Consider the following 23,904-nt stretch of genomic DNA (forward strand, 5'->3'; position numbering starts at 1 on the left):
TACTAGTATTAGTCTAGTGTTTTCACCTATGAACCTTCCTTTTATAAAACCCGTTTGGCCATTATTAATTAGCTTGTTAATATATTGTTTAAATCTATTGGCAATACTTCCAGAACCGATTTTATAAACAGTGTTTAACAATGTTATTGGACGCCAATTTTTTAGAAATTGTCGGGGTTTATCGCCCTTAGGTATACAAGTAAGTATTCCCTGACATTAGGTTATAGACAAATTCGCGCTCTCAAAAGCGTGATTTAGGGCTCTACAAACAAAAGTTCCTAATTTTGGCCAAAAGACTTTGAAAAAATCACTACTAAATCCCGACGATCTTGGGCTTTTGTTATTCGCGTGTTTTTTTTAAGACATAAGTGGCTTCGCTTAATGTTATTGGCCCTTCTAATTGTTTTGATTCTTCGTTCGATAGTTTAGAAATATCAATATCCTCTATAAACCTATTAAGATCATTTTCAATATCTGTACTGTCGTTATTTGAAATATTTTTTTTATAAAATAAAGCGGTTTCATTCAGGATATCCACCTGCCTATCTATAACAAGACCGTCATCCGTTATTAGGTTAGTAATAGTATTTGTTGTATAGTTATATTTCTCAAGGTTTGGTTTTTCTCCAAATTGTATCCATTCGGCTCTTGATCTTTTACAGCGCCTTTTAATTTCTCTTCTTGTATTTTGGAAAGTTCGTTCTTTAATTCAGTAATAATTTGCTCTATGTAAATGATTTCTCGTGCTGTTCAATTTCTACTTGTATTTCCTTTTCGCGATTGTTACGGGATTAAGTTTTATACGAACCATGAGAAATAGCTTTACCCTTTATTTCCATAAAAGTGTATTTAAAAAAAGTGAGTCATTTATTAGAAACTGTATTTCTTGGTCCGGTATAGTGCCAATATTATCTTTATTGTAAACAGGTAACATGTATTGTTTTTTTTTATTTCGGTAATTGTATCATTAATTGTGTTTATGTAATTAATTTGTTTGTTTTATTTGTGCATACATGTTAAGCAATTTACAATTCAATGCAATCAAGGCAATAAATAACGTCTAGATTGCATTATTATCATATTCAGAAACATGCATTACATGAATGGTGCCATTTATCACAGATCCAAATAAGATTACGACATGATGTATACACAGGATAACCCGTAAAGCTTAGACATGTAAACATGAAAAAGCTTATTTCCAACGGGGTCCATGGATTTAGTCGAACAGATCTTATAAGTGACTATAAATATATTGTTTTTTCAGTTCTTAACATATAATCGACATGATCCTACACATGATTTCTTCTACAAATTAAGTGAATCTTTCAAAAGTTGACATGATAATACACTGACACGAATAAAAAACATAAAAATAATGAATTACATAAAATAAAACAAATCTAAAAGTAAAAATACATGGAATTCTCGTCTACCTTCATATCATTTAATAGATGTGTCTTAACAAGTTTCTTAAAAGTAAATTTCGATTCGATGGACTTTATACTATCGGGTAATGCATTCCAATCCGTAATACCATTGTAGTAAAATGAAGAACTAGTAAAGCCATCAACTTGAGGTACATAAAAATTAAATCGGGATCTATTCCCATACTGATGGACATCTGTACATTTGACAAAATTGTCTTTCATATAGCTTGGACATTTATTGTAGAAAATCTTATGGATGTGGTTAAGCCGAAGTTGCTTGCATCTTTGTTCAACGTTCAATAAACCAAGTTCTTCAAAATGCGATACAACAAGTGATGTCCTACAATGGGCATTGTTAATAAAACGAACCTTTTTATTTTATTTTGGACTATTTGTAACTTGTGCTTAAGCTGTTTCGTGAGTCCACAATACCACGAAGAGGATACATAATCTAAATCTAAATAATGTCCTTTAGAAGCATGTTATTATGTTTCCACAGACCTTTTCCGTGTTTAAAATCGTTAAATTTTAATGTCAGAATAACGATTGAGTGATCCGATTGGTAACTGGGCATTATCTTAACGGCATAAACAAACGGTAACAAAAATGATGATGCTAGATACAAATCAAGCCGGGCTTGTTGTATTGGATTTGTTCTTCTCCATGTATATCGTCTAGTATCAGGGTATAATATCCTAAAAGGATCAGTAAGCTCACGATCGTTTATTTGTTTTAATATACAATCTCTGGCATTTTAATTGTTTATCGATTTAAAGATATGATAATCTATATTCGGGTCTAGAACCAAATTAAAGTCGCCGCAAATTAAGTAGGAGTCATTTCCCACTGTATCAATAATTTCAAAAATATTTGTAAAAAATTCAGGACTGTCAGCATTCGGTCCATATAAAGATGCCAGTGTGAGTCTTGTTTCACCAAGATTCAAATCCCAAAAAAATAAAGTTGCCGGATTCGTCACTTCGTACGTTATGTATTTTATACTCAAGTTTTTTTGACAATAGTATTGCTACACCGCGCGAATTAGAAGAGCAATAACTTAAGAAGCATTATGATCCCCATTCGGAGTAAATCGATTAAATTTGATCGTTAGTCAAATGAGTATCTTGAAGGCAGTAAATATCACATTTTGTTTCTTTCAGATACTGAAAAAACTGTAATCGTTTCTTTTCCCCCTGAATGCCTCTGCAATTTTAAGCTTACTCATGGAAAAGCAGTAATAAGAGACAAATTAAAAGTAGCACTTGCATACAAAGTAGCAACACAAACTTACAGAACGGAAAAAAGTACAAATTAATAGGGAACAAAAACAAGAAATATGAGATGAAAAAATAAGTGAACATTTTAGGGTATCTTTTTGACATCTAAAATGAACCGAATAAAAATAGCATATACAAGTCAGTGAATATAATCATACATCAATATTCAAAAATAATGTTCAATGCAAACAGCTGAGGATACTATATACTTACTTTCTTTTTAGTAATATTTGGAATGTTAACAATTGAATGTATCATAGTGTATTTTTTATGTTCGTGTGTGTATTTATGTGTGCATAACTTTATTTCATTTATAAACAAGAAATATCTTTAAAAAAGATATACGGCGTTGATTGTGGTTGCAGTTAATGAAAGGTAAAGACTTCAATGAATGAGATCAAAGATAGCGAATGTCTTTTTATGTGCAGTTCTTAGCTGCAGCAAACGCAGTACGGGATGATACGCGGAGTTTTCGCGGCTTATTTTACATTATTACATATTGCTGGTCATAAACGTATAGATACAAAACAGAAAACCAAAAGAAGAATGGAAGTGAAATTAAAACATATGAGTCAACCGGCCACACGCGAAGTATCCGTATATATTTTTAATATTTATACGCGCGTTCTTCGAACAAACCTGTTTTAGTGGTTTGTCTGGCGTTGCTATTTTATTCGATTATTAACAGTATCGAGAATCATTGCGCTCATGCTTAATTCATTAGTCAATATGATGGCATAATTCTTGTTAAATAAATTAAAAATAATATTTATCATGGTATTGTTGTAAAACACATTAAGAATCTATTATTGACATACCATATGATATCGCTGGATATCTTCATCTGTCTGGTCTCAAAAAAATTCCAGTTCACCTAGTTCACGCTATAGCGTCTTTTTTATGTAACGATTATTTTCCTGGCCGCGAACTCTGATCAGCACATAGCGTAGAGACGCAGCGATGACCTGTATGTAAACTCTGACATTCACACACAGTGGCCGCAAATGACCCGATATACCTCGCGAGTTGAAATGCAATGCATTAAAGTGAGTCTTCGCTTCCACTGCTCTCTATACTTTAACATGTTAACATGTTGACAGGAATATGGAAGTTAGTACTAAATATGAGAAAATAGCCTTTAAGTGCAAACGTTCTCGCGCTGAAAATCTTCTGAAAATAAAAGGTTGACGCACAAACTGTATTGATGTCGAGATTGAGTGTAAAACTGTTCTATCTATAAAGCCTTTTCATTAGATATAAAATTGTTTCATGCTGAACACGCAGTAAAACAGTGTTACAAAGACGCGGACATGTTTGCAATGTTCTGGTCGTATTCTCAAATCAGCCAATGCAGTCAATGAAGTGTATTCATCTGTACTTGGCCGCGGGAAGTTTAATTTGAATTCTATTGGACGCTAACAAAGGTCAAGCTAAGGTGAAAAGCTGGCGTATACAGCTAACGCCGAAAAAAACGTACATTGTTGCAACCTAGTGCAAGCTAGATTGCCGCTACGGTTACCAAACAAAAAAGAAAATAATTATAAACTGTTAGTATATACTAAGAGATGCCACTCTTTGGCAGTCTAAAAACACGAAAATCGAAAGTTTAGACAGCAATAATAGCCTATTTTTAGAGGATGTGTCTATGTATGTATCAGTGGATGTGTGCATGTATGTAACAAAAATAGCAGTGCGTGTATGTGTCCGCTCGCGCGTGCGTGCGTGCTTGTGCTTTTAATTGTGTATGACTTTGTTTATTATAAAATGCAAACGCCCATTGCCATCTTCTGAAAACTTATATATGTAATAGTATTACATTACTTAGTATATTATTAAATTTGACTCGACTACTGTACATCTACATAAAACATTTTCTACAAACGCAACAAATAATGTGTTCTTACAATCACAACAATTAAAGTAAAAACACGTACAAGACGATACAACAACAATGCGTGCATATCTACAGTACTAGTATATTCATACAGTCTGAGTGGTGTATTCGCTTAAGATATAATTGAGGTATTTGTTAGTACAATTGAATACAATTGAATACATTTGTTCATCTAACATGTGTTCAAACTTTATGTTTTATACATATAATTTTGATCTCGTTATTTACATGTTATAAAGATTTGTACCGACACTTGAATCATACGTAAAATAGTAATACATATATATATATATATATATATATATATATATATATATATATATATATATATATATATATATATATATATAAGTCAACACAAATACATTGTTTTTTCGAAATAGTCGCAAAATTGATCAAATAATATACATACAGAAATTGTTTGCACAACTTAAATGTTACTATTTCACAAACACAAAATAAAGCATAACAGCTTTACAAGTGTTTTCATAACCAAACGTACAATGCATTTACCAAACAGATCCATACAAATAACCCATTTATTATCAACCGTTATTATTCAACCGACTCATAAGTTAAAACGGCCCAATCGAAAATCAGATGGTGGAGAGATAGTCTGGATTATCTGCCCCTTTGTTTTTGTTTACAATAGAAGCTGGGGGCCACACTAGTGGAGAGAAAGAAAAACATATAATATTAAATGTGCTTCTGTGATTGTTTGTATCTTAGAAAGATATTTCGTGCCATACTTTTTTTTTAATAAATCCGTGATTTGGATAGTTAAATCTGTAGTAACCACCTTAAAAGATTAAGTTTATTTTGCACCAATACAAACATTACATACAAACAATGATTGCATCGTTTTCTATAATAATTCTTAATCTTTTTACTATCTCACAAATAGCTGATTGCGTCGGTACTTAATTGTTTGTTAGAAAACATTTTGATTGCGTGAAAGATCGGATGCATATATATGAGCGCAAGGCACAATACCAGAGTTAAATACGCAGTCAAATAATTCTACATATACATCTTCTATTATGGGAAAGGATGCTTTAATGTGTTCGTTCAAAATATTATCAATGCCGCATGCTTTGTTATTATTTAACAAATTTATACAATATTCGATTTCTTCGCATGTTATCTCGGCATTAAGTAAGTCGTAGTTGGCTGTGATTCATCACTAGCGAAATCAAAGACAGTGTTGTCGCCATTTACTAACGTACTTACTTAATCCTCTTTGTGCCTTTTGGCGCATAAGGCCTCCACCAAAGCTCGCCAATGCACCCGGTACTTTGTCAATGTCCCCACCTGGCCCCAGCTCCAATTTTTCTTTCTCATCTCCTTTTTAACTGACTTTTCTGTCGGTGCATAGCAAACTACAGTTGTGAGTTTAGCGTATACATAGTTGAATATTGCTGACATGAGTCTTTCGTTGATAGGCTTCCACTCAATCAGGCTTTTATGTGCTTCTTGGTACATAATCAGTGCTACTCCTTGATCATGCTGGTCATCTGATCTTCATGAGAAAGCTATGGTTTGTTCTGGTGCAAGCTGTCTTTCCAGTACCTGTCCATCTCGCCTCACTTACTCCTAACAAGCTGATTCATTAACTCACCATCTCCTTCACCAATTGGGCTAGCTTTCTGGTCTGGTAGTGTTCTAACATTCCAGCAGCCCACCCGCCGTGATGACTTTGGTCCAAGTATAACTGCTATCGGATGATTAGCCGTCCTAGATCCAGTTTCCTGGCGTGCTTCCATCCTTGTTCCAGTATTGTAGCTTTCTTTGGTGTTGGTTTCTGTAGCGTGTTCGTTTTAAATGTTGCTGTTGTTCTGGCCCTGCGCACAACCCACCTCCTTTCTCAGCCGGGATTGGGACCAGCCGAGTTTTCGTCGCCATTTACAGTTTTAAAATGCTCTTCCAGAAACGCAATACTTGTGCTTTTTAGATTAAGACGATGCATTTCAGATTTCTTAGTCTTATATAAATATTTGGCACGGTGAAAACATATTAATGTTTTGGTAACAGTCACAATATTCATGTTATGATAATTTGGAAATAAGAGCAGCATAAAGTAACGGGATTGTGTACATCTGAAAGTAATGAACATAAATCTAAAATGTATATATTGATTATAGTAAATTATACTTAAATAACGTGGGAGAACTGACAAAATAGTCTGTGCTGCTTGATTTTACCAGTGAATCTACCCATACGGTCATCTTTTGTTTTGTCATTTTAAATCGAGGCAGACGTCTTTATTTTATGTTGATAAAAAAATATTGGGTAAATAACTAATTTATAACAATTCTGAATGTTTGTTATAAAATGATAATTAGTTTATAAGTATAAGTCGTAGAGATGGTGTCTTATCTTAATTATCTGAATATACGATTGTCACAATTAACTTCTCTTTCACACTTGTGGTCGGTATATTTAACGGGTATTATCTGTGTGTAAGAGGTGTGGAATGTATTATATACCACATACTTTAATAAATTGCCAATCAGTATTCAATTAAAGTTAATTGGTATGTTAGTTTAAAAGTTTTACTTAAATGATAGTCACAACACGTGTCGAAGGTGTTGTATACTGCGCACATTAATTACGTCCGTTTAGATATGATATGTCATTTACGTTATTAAATATAACTCGTCACTCATTTTTGTTCTTTATCGTCAAAAGAAAAAACGTACATATAGCTTGCAATGAGTATGCGTTGCATCCTTTTTTTACTGTTATTTAAGTCATTCATCGTCGTTCTATTTTTGAAAAGTTGGAGTTAAATTCTGTTTGATTATGTAACATTCATTGAATTCATCGTCTTATGTAGATCAAATTAAAAAAAAATATTGTACAGATTTCTTTGTTTTACATCGGGGAAGTTTTGACCAACTTTAAAACTGACTTTGGGTTATTCTGGTTCCCGTCGTACTAATACTTGAGTACTTCAGGCAACCGTGGAAAATGGCAGCGCACTACGTATGTATTAATTATCGTACAAATAAATACTCAAGTGTCAGGGGCAGGTAATCCATAATAATTTTGGGTTCGTTTTGACTAAAATGAGGCCGTTTTTAACCTGGAGACGTTTTGACTAGCTACCGAAATCTTCCATCGGTGTGGGCTTCTTATAGACGAGTAAAATGTTATAGACGAGTAAATTGTTGTGACACAAAATCAATATGTACCATATTAATGCATACACAAATCAACTCGATTAATAGTTCTTTGCTCTTTATTCAGTTGCTAACATAATGTTTTCATGTCCATATAATTCTTTAAATCAGTCGTTAATGCAATATTTCCAAGTCCATGTAATTCTCCAAGTAACTTATAACGTTTCCAAGACATGACAAAATCCGCCAAAATCCATCCAGACAGGACCCCACCCCACTTGGGGCCCTGATGATGAAGCTCTAGCGTCTCTCCTATGTGTCCAATGTAGCATTGCATATACATGTATCGTTACATAAACATTTCAACTTGATGGATCAGACTACCATGTTGAACTTGCTTTATACTGGCGTACGTATTTACCATCTGGCAAGTGCACATACACGAAAAAAGCGTACATCTACTGTCAACAAACTAATTAGTCTCCAGCCACACTGACGTTAACACAGGGCATGCATTATTGCGAACAAGATCTAAACATCAATTACGAGACACACCTCATTTTCATAAAAAAGATTATATATTTTATTATTTAAAATCTTTAGAACGATCCAATTCTGAATTATAATGTATCTAACAATATCATGTGTCAAAATATATATTCCCAAAACTTGTATAATGAGATTCTGACGAAGGTTTTACTGAAATAAATAAGTGCGGCTAATGGTATACAACGAAAATGTCAATCACTATGAACTGGAACTACATATCAGGTGAAATGACGTTGATCGATTGTCCATGTTACACTACAGGCGTTGTTTAACCAATGACCTCCTGCGCTGCCCATTCGACGTAGAATGTGTTTCCCGGGTTAGATTGGTTCTTGTTGCCGTCAAGTAGATTTTCCGTGATTTAGTTTTCCGTCTATGTTGATTCTTGCATGATGTCTTCCACTACCGCCGTGAAGAAGATTAGCCGATTGTCAACTCGTCCGAGGCGATTCGCATATGTTTGGCGATTCAGATCTTATTTCCGATGTTTATATTGCTTCGTCGATTGTCGTTTGTGTTTCAATCATCGTTGTTGTTGTTTGCGTTGTTAATTGTACTTTTGTTGTTGGTTCGAGCGTCTTCATTTTTTCTCGGAACATTGAGATCTTCTATTGGTCATAATGCTTACAAGGTATTAACAATAGCAGTTTTATTCTTGATGTCTAAAGTGCCAGATTTATAAGGTTGAAATCCGGATGCTTTATATAAGCACGTCATAACGATGAACCACAGCATCTACTCCATAGTGTTTAACATCATAACTATCTTGTCTAGTGTTGCTTCACTTTTTGTCCTTCAAGGATTCTCAGGCGCTGATTTTTCTTCTTGCAATAAAGATCCATGTGTTTCGCTTTGAGAGCAAAACAAAATGATGTCCCTTATGCATTTTATGTTGATTATGTACCGTCTTCAATTCGTTGTGGAAGTCATTGTTTCTCGATGTCGATCTCCAAAGGCGTAATCTTGAAATCTCGATCTTTTATTTGCGTTATGGTTATACAAGCATAAGTTGTTCAAAATCATGGCAATTATTTATAAATATCCCCTTAGTTATTGTTAAATATCGTCATGACAACTTACTGTGATACCTTATTCAAAAATAAATTTTTACTATGAAAAATATCAGTCAATTCCTCAAAACATACTTCGAATAAGTACATGACAGTTTGACATCTGACATGTCATTTACTTAATGTGACCTGCGTACCGCCTAAGGCGTCATATAATTACAATTTTGACTATTTGGTATTTTGTTCGTACTTTTTATGTGTATTGACTAGTGAAATCTATAACCAAGTACTTTTACTTTAAAGAGACTTATAAAGGGACAGTCACATTTTTGTACATTAATAAAATCGTATCATAATTTGTATGCCATCCTATCGGCATATCTCAAGTGAAGGTCTTGTTCTCTAAATAAACTATTCACCTAAATCTTATGCAATAGCATCTTTCACCATGCGTAATATGCAATTGATAGGGTATATTCTGTTAAGCTTAACACTTTTATGGACATAATTAATCTCTATGTAACCTTAAGTGACGGTTTGCCGATTAACCACAGATTCGTGCATCCATTTAACTGTAAGGTACATTTAAAACAGACATGCAATGCGCACATATCGTTAGATTTTTAACTGCGCTACATGCAACAGAAACACATTAAATTCTGACTTCAAAATTACTCAAGACCTTCAATATTACCGATACCCTACATACATTTGCAATTATAACACAATGAGGTACATATAACACAATGAGGTACAAGATAAGTATTGATGCAAATAATCAAAGGGCGTCGAGGATTTCAGTGTAAAAGGCACTCAATTAAGTTACATGGAACGATTTTTTTTCTACTGTAAATATTAATATATTGGCCGATTATTTTAAACAAAATAGAAAAAGATACTGGTATAACCATTATCTATGATGTTGTGTTATAACCCCCAAATAACCATTATCTATGATTTTGTGTTGTAACCCCCAAATATTTCATAGTTCATTTTATTTACATTGGTTTCCGTTTTTTACTGGCATCCGTGTGCAGTTTTCATTAATGGCACAGAACTGTGTAGGTTTTAAAAAATCTGCTTCATCTTGTAAGCGTAATTTCATATTTTTCTCAACTTCAAGGGGAGATGATTCTGAACTTATTCTCACATTGTTCATTTACGATAGGGATTGAGTACTCATTGATATGAAAACAATGTAAAAGTTTTTAAAATGTGTTTACGACCCCCCCCCCCACCCTCTCACACATATATTTCATGGGCATAATAAAAACAAAAAAATGGTTACTATAAAACAGCATATTTATTTAAACTAAAATGTCTACATCAAAACAAAAAGTTAACATACAACACAAATAAAATAATTTGATTCTAATGGGGCTCGAACCTTGGGCCTCTCACGTGTGAAGCGAGCGTGTAAGCACTACACTACGGAACCGCTTGAAAAATCACCTTCTAACTAAGATATTAATAAGTGACTGTAGTGTAACGGTTATCAATAAAGCAATAAACCGTGTAATTGCTGTCTTCTTGTAAAATTGAAGAAAATACGCGTTTACCAAAACTCGAACAGCAAATGTCTGCGCTATTGTTTGAAAAACCACAAAATAAATATAGTTTGATTATGTTTTGTTTTTATACAAAACCATAAAGTTTCACCGGTTCGCGTATTCCTGTGATCTGTTATTATTGCCCAGTCCCTGTGATCAGTTATTAATTAAAAGAATTAGCTTTGCTTTATTGGCAATAAATGTTGTAGTTAATGTAATAGGCACAAATGCAGTACTTATTTACACTAATTTACACAAAAAATCACAACCATGCAAGATGTTCTGACAACAAAAATATATACATTGATCCGTAAAATAACTTCTCCTCCCATAAGCGAAAAAAAACGTATTTCATACGAGTCGCCGCACTTCAGTGCGACTCCAATAAACATTTTTACATTTATTTTGTTTCGTACACTGCAGTAATTTACAACCTTTACACGTTTTGCCGGTACACGTTAAATACCTTAATTGCGTAGTAGTGACGTCACGCGCACCTGCGTGTTTACACCCGGACTTCATTGGTAGGCAAAAGAAAGACAAAATCAATGGGGAGAAATAGAGCGTGATCGTTTTTATTTCAACGATTATATTTAGATGTTATTTTTCAAAATGCCAACAAGTTGTTCTACTTTACTGAAACAGATAAGAAATTGAAAACAAACAATAAATAGATCAATTCCAAATATACAACATATATAAAAATACCATACTGGTATTTGTCTAGGAAAACTAACACGTTGACACATTAAAAAACATTTAATTACATTAAATGCAATATTCATCATTTGATTGTTTGCATCAATCTAAAAATCGCGTTAGCCTTTGCATTCCGGTGTTTAATTGCCCTTTAGTTCTTTAATCTCGTTTTGGTCAGATATTATCCAGACTTAACTAACAACATGGTTTCATAAACCTCACTGGCAGGCAGATGACAGTCTGGTCATTAAACACAATTGATGATGCCACCGTGTCTTCTCTTTTCGGTAGTATTAAGCAGTCATTTGGTTGAATAATTTAGCGCCGACATACTTAACATTTGCGTACATAAGGTATGTTACATATTGTACAAATTAAAAGTCATGTCCAATATAGATTATCAGAAATTGTACACCGTAAAGATAATAGCCCATTTAATTTATAAAAAAAGTATTTAATAATTATTAAATTTACGTAAAAACATTTAACGTATTTAGCGGGTATCTGTTAATTAAAACTACGTCATTCCGTATGAAGATTTAATGTTACGACAACGCACAAACGACATCATAAAAACAAGAAATTACGTTTGACACCAACGGGGGTAAATAATGTTTTCAAAAAAATAATATATGTATATATGTTGATTTTGAGTATTTATGCAATTTTTAATTACATATATATTTAAATTACATGTAAATACCGACATGTACTTCGCTTTTAATAGGGCTTTGTAGTACGTTTATTTTCAATGCACCCTTTCACTTTCTATCACTTATTTTTTTATCACACTATCGTACTCATGTCATTGATACCAATAATTTTATAATTTGATGTGTTATTATTGTAATTTATTGAACCTTTTCTTCAAAAATGTATACGGCTAATGCAAAGAGCTCTGTGTTGTGTCAACTTGTCGGTCTTTAGGTCTTCAGATTATGATAACCTTCACTTCGATGCCAATGACGCTGGGTTTTTTTAAGATGCAAATACATGTATTAATAGATTCGTTTGGCACCAAATACTTTATTTTTGAAATATTATTTAGGTGTTGTTTTTGTCAGAGTTTCTTTTCGATTTATTTATTGTGTCATTATCAATATGTTTTGCCTTACTGTAACTCATGCTTTTGCCTACCAGTGCATTGCGCATGCGCGAAAATCCTGAATCAAAACAATAACAATTAACTGGTCTATTTCATTGCTTTTTGAAGACAACACTCACATGACCGTATATGTTCGCTATTATATATGCTTATTCGAACACGCGGGTGCAATATCGTCAGTTAAACGCAATAAGGGCTCAACAACTTTCTTGGTCAAATTTCATATTTTTGCGGGTTTTGAATGCTAATGATATTATCTTTATGATAAAAAATATTAAGATTGAGTTCCCATTTTTTGATGATTTTTTTTAACTCTCATGAGATGTACTATTCCAGAAATTCCAGTACTTAACTGCCAAAATGACTCAACAACAAAAGTGTACTGCCAAAAGGGCAACACACCGTGTGAATAAGCCCTTCACAGTTTTCTCAAATAAACGAGTACATGTATATAGAAAAACCATTAGATGCACATTGTAGTATCTATGTGTTTATTATCACATCAATGAGTTATATATTCACCCAGCAGCTTTATAGTAAATTTATAGGATGAAAAATCTTTCCACAAAACTTTGTGTTTTCGAATAGTTATGTTAATGGAAATTAAATGGCTATTTTCCTTTTTTGTTTAATTTTGCTGAAATGTGATGATAATTTTTAAAGTAAAAAAACTAATCTAATTGCGTAACATAATTAATTTTAATACAATTAAGCATGAACTGAGTTTAGCTTTTGAGCCTTTTTGGCGGAAAAGCCCTATTGATTGCTAAGAAATTATTATTTTTTTGTTACCCTTTTAACACAAAGGTCCTGATTTTCGGATTCATACACATATTAGTAACTTCATTATTTTTATTGATGCATAGCATGATGCTATCAATTTAAATAAGTTAAAAATACTTTTAATTTGTTAATAAGGCATTTTTGGCTTATTAACAAAATGGCAAATCTGACAATCAATTTTAATTGGTATGTACTTAGAATTTCAATTGAATGACCCAAAGCAGAAAGCTAAATGCCATTTCCAGCATCATCTGAAAGTATCAGTGACTGGTCATGATTAAAAATAAAAATAAAATATGTACAAACAAGGAACCTTTGAAGAGAAAAGTACAATGCTAAAAGAAAAACGCATAAAAGTAGAACAGAATAACATTCGTAGAAGATCCAGATGATTAGCAACAGGCAATATTTAATATTATGATGTAAACAACATTGATAGACACGGAGATTTTATGTGTTAACATATTGATGAACGTCCTAGTAGCAAACGATTAAAACATCATGATGGCTTTGTCAAGGTTAATAACAAGAGAAAAACACAGCAACAAAAATGGATATTCCAGTAAGCAAACGTTTTTGTCAAACATGTAATCAACACTATGAAAAGAAAAGAACTGCTAAAGATGAAGAAAAAAATCAGAGCTCACATTTAGATAAAAGAAAGATCAAGGACACAAACATATAAACCCAAGCAATTTGCAAATTGATCTCTTGGTTATTTAACATGCTCGGTGTAGTGCATTGGGTTTCATACCAGCCTATCTTAACTTCGGTGAGACAAATTATAAACATTTCTGAAATTTTCAGTGCCTCGGTAATAAATAGAACCGTGTACCTCTTGATTGGTAGACCATAGCGTTACCTTGTTGATTAACACACCATATCAGACATAATGGTCAGAAAAAATAAGAAACATGTTATGGAATTAAAGGTATATTTTGGATAAAATATATGGGCAATGAGAATCTTATTAAATTAGGACAATGTAACTATCATGCCACTCATATGTCTCAATTTCTGGTTTTGGTGCCGCAATAAGGCACATATTCCGTCAGCAAAAAGTAAATAGTTTTCCCGTACATCAGATACAAAATTCATTAATTAGTTAATGGAAGGAAATACCCTAGACAAAGAATGGTCAAGAGCTGTGTTTGTGAAACACAATGCCCCCTACTGCGCTTTGAAGCCGCACGGCAGCTATTTTAGAAACAAGGTTATATTTTGAATGTAAAGGTCACAGTGACCTTGAACTTTGACCTAGTGACCTCAAACCATGTTTGATCTCAAAGATCATGTGAAGTTTAAAGACATCCATCTATTACCTAGAAAGTAACTTGGGATGACACCCATATCTCACACAAAGAAGAAAGACTTAATTGATCTTGATGATTCTTTGGTTAATCAAGCCATATAGAGAGCATTTTACAAATCTCAACCTACAAGTGAGTCCGCCAAAGACCATTTCACGCTAGTAGTCGTGAATGATTGCAAGAACGATAGTGTCATTGCTTATTAAAAATGAAATTATCATAGCGTTGCACATACATAAGCTTACCAAAGATTATGCAAAACAATTAAAAAAATTGCTTACCAAGATGGCCAATCGATAATATAAACATTTAACAGCCTAAATACAGTTAAAACGTTTAGTTTCTTCTAGTTCTTGATCCGATGAGCCCTTTTGTCTTACACCTTACTAATATACATATATGTGCAAAAAATCAAATCATTATCTTTGAATCTGGATTTTTGGTCTGCATCTTAACTCAGTGTGGCCATACCACGTGGTTTGTGACGTCATTTTTGCTAGCACGCTAAGTAGAAATTTGTCAACATTGGCCCCGCTTAGAAATTTCAAATCCACGTAAGTATCTTATTATTTACTCTTTTTTGACGAAATAAAGCGCAGGCTAAGGGAAAAGTTGAGCACTATTCCCGGTTATATAAATATTTGTCACCAGATGAGTAGTTTAGTCTATCATTCGAGGCAAATTCCTAGTTTTTACGTTACAATGCACGCAAGCACGACAAGCACATTTGAAATCGTCCAAAATATCTGTTTTATATTCCTTTTTGCAGTGAACCAATATGTGCGGACGTGATCAATTCCATATAAAATGTGTTTTGTCCGAAAAAATTACCTGAAAACACCACTTAATGACATTTCTAATCAACACTTTGTCTAACACGACAAGCAACGAAATTCAAAGCAAGCACGGCAAGTCGATATTCGGCTAGAACGACTAGTTGTTATTAGTATAAAATTGGTAACTTCTATGTTGTCAAACAATATCCTTCAATTATTTTAAATGTGTGTGTCCCTTTAATAGTTCGTGTCTATTTACTGTCTTCGTGTGTTTCTGTGCCCTGTCCTGTGTGCGTTCAGCCGTGTACAATGTATAAAAAGTAAAGTTTTAAGATCTTTAAACAGAACAGATGAACATAATCTGCACTTATAAGAAACTTCTGAATCGAAATTCAGACATAATGTTACCATAAATAAGACTCTTCGTCCGTGAGGGTGAAGGGGCAGTAATTTAATACTTATATTACCGAGAACAGTTTTTGTTAAAACTAATAAACAAGTATGCATTCATATGGAACATAGTTGTGCGAACATAATTATATATGTTTATAGTTATAGTCACTTAATGACTATATACTACACTGCCTTTATGCGATCCCCATTCGTAATAATGATTTAAACAAGATAAGATGAGTTTATAACAGTTTTACCTTTCTATGAAAATTTGACTGAAAACTAGATAGAGTATGGTTTAATTTTTACCCATACACACTCTTGAAAACTTAAAAAAATGCATCAAAACAAATTTTTTGCGGTAAAGCGCAAACAGTACTTGTGATGTTCCAAGTTGAATTCGCCTTGCAAAAAATAGTTCCGTCTATTTTTTTCCAATCTATCGAGTAGTTTTTATTCAATTTCAAAGTTTGGGGCATACGTGTCGTGTGGACACATATCTTGTTTGTGATGTAAATAAAAAAGATAAATCATAAAATAAACAACAGAAAAAAATCAAGTTTATATTTGAACTATGATATTAACTTTATTGTTTTGTTTTCTAACAATATTTATCTTTCATTTGTAGGAATTATGAGACCAAAAGCGACACTAAAACTCTTTTCAGAGCTAACGCTTTATGACCGGCGAGGAAAGGGCAAGGTCACCAGCAGAGAATTCGGCCAGTACATCGATACCACAATCGAAAAACTCCACATGCGTCTTGACCCTGAAAGGTATTTGTGACGGCATTTTTATGTGAAATGTTATTAAAATGAGAAAATATACATATATGTTTACAGGTAATTCATTAGAAATTAAAACTATTAAAAATGTTATCATTCCATTTTCATATAGTCACTCGCGGATAACAAGCTTATAAGTCGTGTTTATTTCATATTATGCCGTAAATTGGCCTCCGATGCATTTAGATTCCAACCAAAACTATTGTTAAACTTTCAGGCACTTCTTCTATACAACCTCGAAAAAGAGTGTGTACAAACTCGTTGGTCAATATAACGTCGATGGCAAAGGTGAAGATGAACCAAACATCAAGAGCTCTTCCGATATTCGGTAATTTTGTTTGTCCGTAAAGCTTATTTAGTCGTGCACAAACTGTTATTATGGAAATACATGTAATATGTCCATTCGGAATATTTTAAGTAAAATTTTGAAGAAAAAACACATGTTATTTCAACTGTAGTAATGTATTTATTTGTATTTATTTCAATATTAGTGACCACGAGTTTGACAACCCGAGGAGACTGCGTGTGAAACCGAAGGCAAAGGAGGCCAAAATGGACTCGAGTCGAAATGCCGTTGCCAGGGGAACTTTAGGTGTACGGTGGGACTGTGCGAGGAGAAACGAAAGCAAGTTATTGCCTACGTACAGACTTGGACTAGACATGAAATAAATTTGATAAGAAACCGCCTTTCCGAAGAATTCCGTGTTTTAGTAGCTTGACTTGAGCGAGATATATATAATTATTCATGTGCATAGTGTGTTATTCTTTTCCCGTATTTAAGTTAATTGTGTCGTGTTTTGAGAAAATTGGGCATAATGCTTGTGTGCAAATTTGTCATCCCAGATTAGCCTGTGCAGTGCGCACAGACTAATCAGGGACGACATTTTCCGCTTTTATGGAATTTTTCGTTTAAATAGTGTCTCTTCTTAGCGAAAATCTGGTTTAGGCGGAAAGTGTCGTCCCTGATTAGCCTGTGCTGACTGCACAGGCAAATCTGGGACGACACTTTACGCGGAAAATTGTTTATTGTCGCCTTTGTGAATCCGATCATAATTAATTGAAGCTTTGAACAGCATTGATTCAAACGTTGTTTTAATAACTCTATTTTTGTCCAAAACTGTACAATATTTAAACTGCCCTAATGTAATACTCCATTTTATATTTCGGCATTAAGCATTGTGTGTCACCAAAGACCTATAGATGTTATCTATAGGTCTTTGGTGTCACATAGATAATTGAGAAATTTTTGATAAAAGCAAAGTATAATATTACACAAATGCTCAGTTGTCTTTGCTTTTTACGTTTGATTTGCTCCATGCAGTTAACGAACAACGAAGAGTGTTCAAGATTTTGTTTCAGAAATTAACACAACGCAGTTTATGTTTGATTAATAATTTTAATTAATGAAACAATGTTAAATGGCATCATTGAATCACATGTAAATCACAATCTAAATCACAATTGCTATAATATAACAGTAGCGTTAACAAAATAATAAAATACAATACAAAGAAAAGAAACGCAACAAGTTAACATCGTGGTAAAAACACTTACGATTCAAATGTTAATTATGCTTGAGATCTGATTATAAAGCATTAATCACAATTATAAAATTACATTTTAATCACAATACAAATCACAACTGCTATAATATAACAGTAGCATTAACAAAACATAAAAAAAACAATAAAAAGTTAAAAAAACGCAACAAGTAAACATCGTGGTATAAACAGATACGGTTCAAATGTTAATTATACTTGAGATCTATTGATTATGCTTTTATCGCAACAATTCAATCACGGATAAATAAAAAATAAATCACGGGTAAATCACAAATAAATCACAAACAGGTAAAACCACTGTATAGACGTCATTTGTGCTTTTGCCCATAGTGCCTATACAGTGAACTTATGTGTTTATAGGCGGCTTTGCACACATGGCAAACGTGTGTTTTTTCCTCGCTGTGTGTTTTGAGATGTTATCGGAGATGAGCCCGTGTTGTGGCCTTGTGGTTGCATATCTCGCACTCGATCTCTCGAGTGCGCTGTTCCCGGGCCGAGTGGGCATCTAAATCTACTTTCGTTGCGAATTCTTTTCCACAATAAAGGCAAAGATAGTTTTTCCGTCACCGTGTACATTGCACCTTTAAGCATTAATAAGCATAATAAGCATATGTATCCTACACGTACACACTTTGCTACTAATTTACAATAATTAACTAGTTAATGATTTGGGAAAGGTGTATCTTAAACATCTATAACGCGTTTTGGTGAAGACTGTTTATCACAGCTTTCTAAAGATAATGTTTATGTAGTGAAACTGCAATGTACCTAATTCGAAATGTTTAGAATCGCAAGTAAAATAAGACAGCCGACTGTGATTTTTCAACTGACTAAAAGCGCTATATGATAATAACCTGTGTCTTTGTAATTGTCGTCTTGATGAAAACCCAACGCCGCAACAGTTAAAGGGTAACATCTCAGCGTGTGTTCTTTCATGGTAAACCTGTGCTTGTACCCTCTGGCGCATGTGGCACAAATATATCGCTCTTCGGTCGTCATCATGTGTATCTAAAAACATCAAATATGTTAAATGAAATAAATTACTGTATTATGCATTTGTTATTATGTATTCACCGTGCTGTCACCATTAGAGTATTATAATCATATGATGTATTTGTCATGTGTGTTACCGTTTCAAATATTTCATCTACTTAGCCATAAATAATCACAAGACAACGGCGCATTACTAAATCTACATTTTACAATTTAAAACATTGTTAACAACAGCATAGTTTAATCCTTGCAATGGCCTTAACAGTTGGAAAGAACATGGACATAACCTACAGTATGATTAATCGAAAGCCAAGCTAACTGCAACTCAGATCGATATATCACTTGTTATTAATCTATGTGTGCATTGAGTATTGCTTTATCAAAACGTACATCACTATGCTACTTATCAAATATTACTTATTATTATTATACCGGATTTATCTAAGCCTACCAAAAATACAAGTGCTAATATACGTCAGCATCTGTCACTTAAGGATAAAACGATCAAAGGAACATGTGTTGATATGTTGCGTCAAATGTTGCATTTTATATCAGTTCAGTTTATATCAGTTATATATATCATTTATATATAAGTTCGGCTTATTGTCGACCTGAAATGGCCCACAAGTCGGCCGGGGGTGACTAGAAGCCTATTCATGTCACCGTTGGGTGACTTCAAGCCGACGCTAGTCATCATCGGGTGACTATAATCGGCTTCTAGTCACCCCCGGAAGCATCAGTTCGTTTCAACGATAGTTGAGTTATTGTGGACTGTTCATCGAAATCAAAAGATTAAATTGAAACCTGACTCCAGAAGGGTGTGTCAGACATTCGCCACATTTAGTTGGAACTTTTTTCAGACATATAGTATCTCTGTTACATTCCGAGGATTGTTCTCAAATTGTTTTCAAATTTGTTTATAGCACTTGTGCAAGACAGCATCGCAGTTATTGTCCGACATTATATTTTTGTGTTTACTGTGCCGGATCAAGAAAATGTTTTGAAATTCTAATTAAATTTGTGTGTATTACCTCAACAATAACATCGCTTCAGAAACATAATTAATAACAACTGGACGTTCTAGCCGAAACAGGCACAGAAACATAAGAAGACAGTAAATAGACACGAACTATTAAAGGGACACACACATTTAAAATAATTGAAGGATATTGTTTGACAACATAGAAGTTACCAATTTTATACTAATAACAACTAGTCATTCTAGCCGAATATCGACTTGCCGTGCTTGCCTTGAATTTCGTTGCTTGTCGTGTTAGCCAAAGTGTTGATGTACATTAGAAATGTCATTAAGTGGTGTTTTCGGGTAATTTTTTCGGACAAAACACATTTTATATGGAATTAATCACGCCCGCACATATTGGTTCACTGCAAAAAGGAATATAAAACAGATATTTTTGGACGATTTCAAATGTGCTTGTCGTGCTTGCGTGCATTGTAACGTAAAAACTAGGAATTTGCCTCGAATGATAGACTAAACTACTCATCAGGTGACAAATATTTATATAACCGGGAATAGTGCTCAACTTTTCCCTTAGCCTGCGCTTTATTTCGTCAAAAAAGAGTAAATAATAAGATACTTACGTGGATTTGAAATTTCTAAGCGGGGCCAATGTTGACAAATTTCTTCTTAGCGTGCTAGCAAAAATGACGTCACAAACCACGTGGTATGGCCACACTGTAACTTTAGAATTTTTTTTCTATAAACTTGAAAAAATAATAATTGATGAGCCCTTTTGCCATTTAACAGACGATATGTATTTGCACTTTCTTTTATCTACAAAGAGTTTTCATTAAGAATGTCTCTGGTTGTTCTGGCATTTAAATTCTGAATTTGCGAAATCATTATCGATCCATTATTTTCATTCTTGACGAAGCGTACTGTCAACAGTAATAGCGTTTCAACCCCTATTTGATCCATAGTCGTGACTGCGAAGAATTAAAATAGTACTGTTGATAATGCGCGATTTTCGAGCCACGTTATCCAAAGTGAAACGTATAACCAGCCGGTATGAAATTTCAAAATAAATAATATTTCTGACCTTTGAACTTAACTTATCCTTGGCCTTTCGCATAGTCACATATTTCTCGGGCCTGACACGGTGTGTCATATTGAAAATATTTTATGGTAAGTTATTTAAACTACGCCTACTAATGACAGAGGCAAGCTCCAAACAAGCACAGACCGGACGGACCATCGGATGGACGCACGCACATACAAAAATCCGCTATTGCGACAACTATGTCGAACTAATCGCAAGCTGGCTCGACAAACAAAGCTTAATTTTTCTTGTAACTTGTTGGATTAACTTCCATGATTGGATTTTTTTTCAGAACCAATCAGAAGTAAATTCAGTAGCTACTGTACTATTGCTGTCTCATAATACACACGCACGTGGTCCTTTATTTATGTCAAAAGAGGACTGCATGATACAAAACAACATACAAACATAATCGAACAAGCAAATTCGTTGAATTGGCATCCCTCGCCGAATCAAAAACATCCTTTAGTTTCCATCAATTTAAGGATACAACTTTGAACTGAGCAAATCATTCTGACGAATCTTATGCAAAAACCACCAAAGATAATACACCTTTAATGTGAATTTCATTAAAAATAATTTCAGCACATGCAGACAAATGTCTACATTTCAATTAATTAAGGAGCAATTACTCTGGAGATAAACCGAACAAAACTTGCAACTGTACCAACACGAAATGATACTTAACATTCATGCATGGACCACCGGAGTATGATGATACACACACACACACATCTATATATATATTCATTCAATTCCCTACAATGGTGACTGACAAACAGCTCTTCACTGACAAAATAACTTCAATTTCAGTTTATTAAGGGGGCATAACTCTGGAACTTCCATGGCTGTCCAAACTGAATTTGCGCATGCATCACTGCAATATATTGATTCATATTTATTTGAAGTTGAATATAATTATATGCAATAGTAATTGAAAAATGGCGCTGGACAGAAAAAAATCCCCTATTTCAGTCAATTAGGAGGGCATAACTCCGGGGCTACTACGGCTATCCAAATATAATTTACGCGTGCACCACCACAGAATGACAAATACGTTAATTTGTATCATTTTATAATAACAATGACACTAAGTGTGACAGTAGCTTTTTTCCATGGACTGTGAAGTTGTTCATACTAGTGACATCATATGAAATTATTGTATATACAACAATTGACCATTTATCTACAACTATATAATCTTAAAATTCCCAGAACTTTAATCTAGAAGTTAACCATCCATGTTATGTAATTTTTTTCTTTGTAGTGCATTGCAAAATTTCACATTTTCTGCCAGTTAACCTTTTTACTTCAAGTGGTACATTTTAATTTCGACAGCCATTTGTTCTAATTTAATTCCGGAAAATTTCCTTTCATATTCACCTTGAGAGTTCATATTCGATACTTTGTTGTTGAATCAAGATTTATCATATTACGGTAAACCCATTTTTTTTAAACTTCGTACTCTTTATCGTTTTTCTAAATAAGTGACCATTTTTGTTATGACATTTATTAAATGACGTTATGTATCGACCCAGTGTTTTCGTAATTCTATTTTGTCAGACGTGGCCAGCTATGTGTGTTTGTCGGTGCCCGGAATACTGGTCATGAATGACCATAACTTGGCAACTGACCAGTTTTGGGCATCGTTGCATTCAACAATAAGTCAAACAGGAGTCAGTTGAGTTTTAGTCAAGATCAAGTAAAAAGCAGACGTATTTTTTATTGATATAAAAATCGCATTTGTTATCCCACCAATTTCATAGTAAATAATCATGTTTTATAAACATTGTATTAATTATACAAACTCTAATTTGTGAAGCTTTTAGAACACTTTCCTTGTATTATTCATATAAATTATGAACGAATACGTTACTGACAATCGATTGGTAATTGTTGGCTCGAGTACTTAAAATGTACACCGAGTTCGGAAAATATACTAAAACGTACCCGGCAAATATAAGACTGTGCCCGAGTTTTATTCCCGCCCGAAAATCCGATGTCGTAAACGCGCTACAAAATACGAATATAATACCCTTGGAACAAAAGATGCCCCAACATTCTTTTTTGAGTATGAGGTAGGATATATAGAGTCCATTTTACAAAGTATTAGCATAAATATGAACAGAATTAATTTGAAAGAAAAGTCGACAACGATCAATTTAGCGTTAGAATTACCGTGAACGTTTAATTAGAATTTCCATACCCAGGGTACATTTAAGTATTAACCGAACAGACAATGGCCCATCTCGTCCAACTCCACGGTAAGGCAATGACTTCCGTTGGTCAATGGGCGTCTGCTTACATTTGATCTCCTTCAGAAATAATGATAGACCGAACATCACACGCTATATCAGGCCTAAGCATTATACTGAACTCAACCAACTTTTAACGTTAAAGACAACGATATGGTTTACTTTGTGATACAAAACACAATGAAAACTGTGAAGAACCTTTTAAATACATTGACATGCAGGTAAGGCAATGCATGCCGCTGGTCAGTCGGCGGCTGCTTACATGTTGATGTCCTACTAAAATAATGATCCCGATATTAATTAAGAATATAGCACTCTACCGACTGATTTTAACAATGTTATACCATAAGA

At 33.7% G+C, this 23,904-nt stretch overlaps 1 protein-coding gene and 1 long non-coding RNA gene across 2 annotated transcripts; one reads left to right on the forward strand and one right to left on the reverse strand.

Annotated features, from left to right (window-relative positions):
• The first annotated feature begins 15,182 nt into the window (after positions 1-15,182).
• Positions 15,183-17,433, forward strand: LOC127844555 (uncharacterized). The gene is made up of 4 exons (XM_052374911.1): positions 15,183-15,283; positions 16,527-16,674; positions 16,901-17,011; positions 17,175-17,433. The coding sequence occupies exons 2-4, from the start codon at positions 16,532-16,534 to the stop codon at positions 17,350-17,352; spliced, it is 432 nt and encodes a 143-aa protein (XP_052230871.1). The 5' UTR covers positions 15,183-15,283; positions 16,527-16,531; the 3' UTR covers positions 17,353-17,433.
• A 679-nt stretch (positions 17,434-18,112) lies between these two features.
• Positions 18,113-20,941, reverse strand: LOC127844560 (uncharacterized). The gene is made up of 3 exons (XR_008032805.1): positions 20,841-20,941; positions 19,100-19,253; positions 18,113-18,826 (listed from the first exon to the last, which is right to left on the reverse strand). It is a non-coding gene; the product is annotated as an uncharacterized LOC127844560 (long non-coding RNA).
• Between the last annotated feature and the right edge of the window lie 2,963 nt (positions 20,942-23,904).

This window comes from Dreissena polymorpha, chromosome 9 (assembly GCF_020536995.1).
Source record: "Dreissena polymorpha isolate Duluth1 chromosome 9, UMN_Dpol_1.0, whole genome shotgun sequence".
Lineage (NCBI taxonomy): Eukaryota > Metazoa > Mollusca > Bivalvia > Myida > Dreissenidae > Dreissena > Dreissena polymorpha.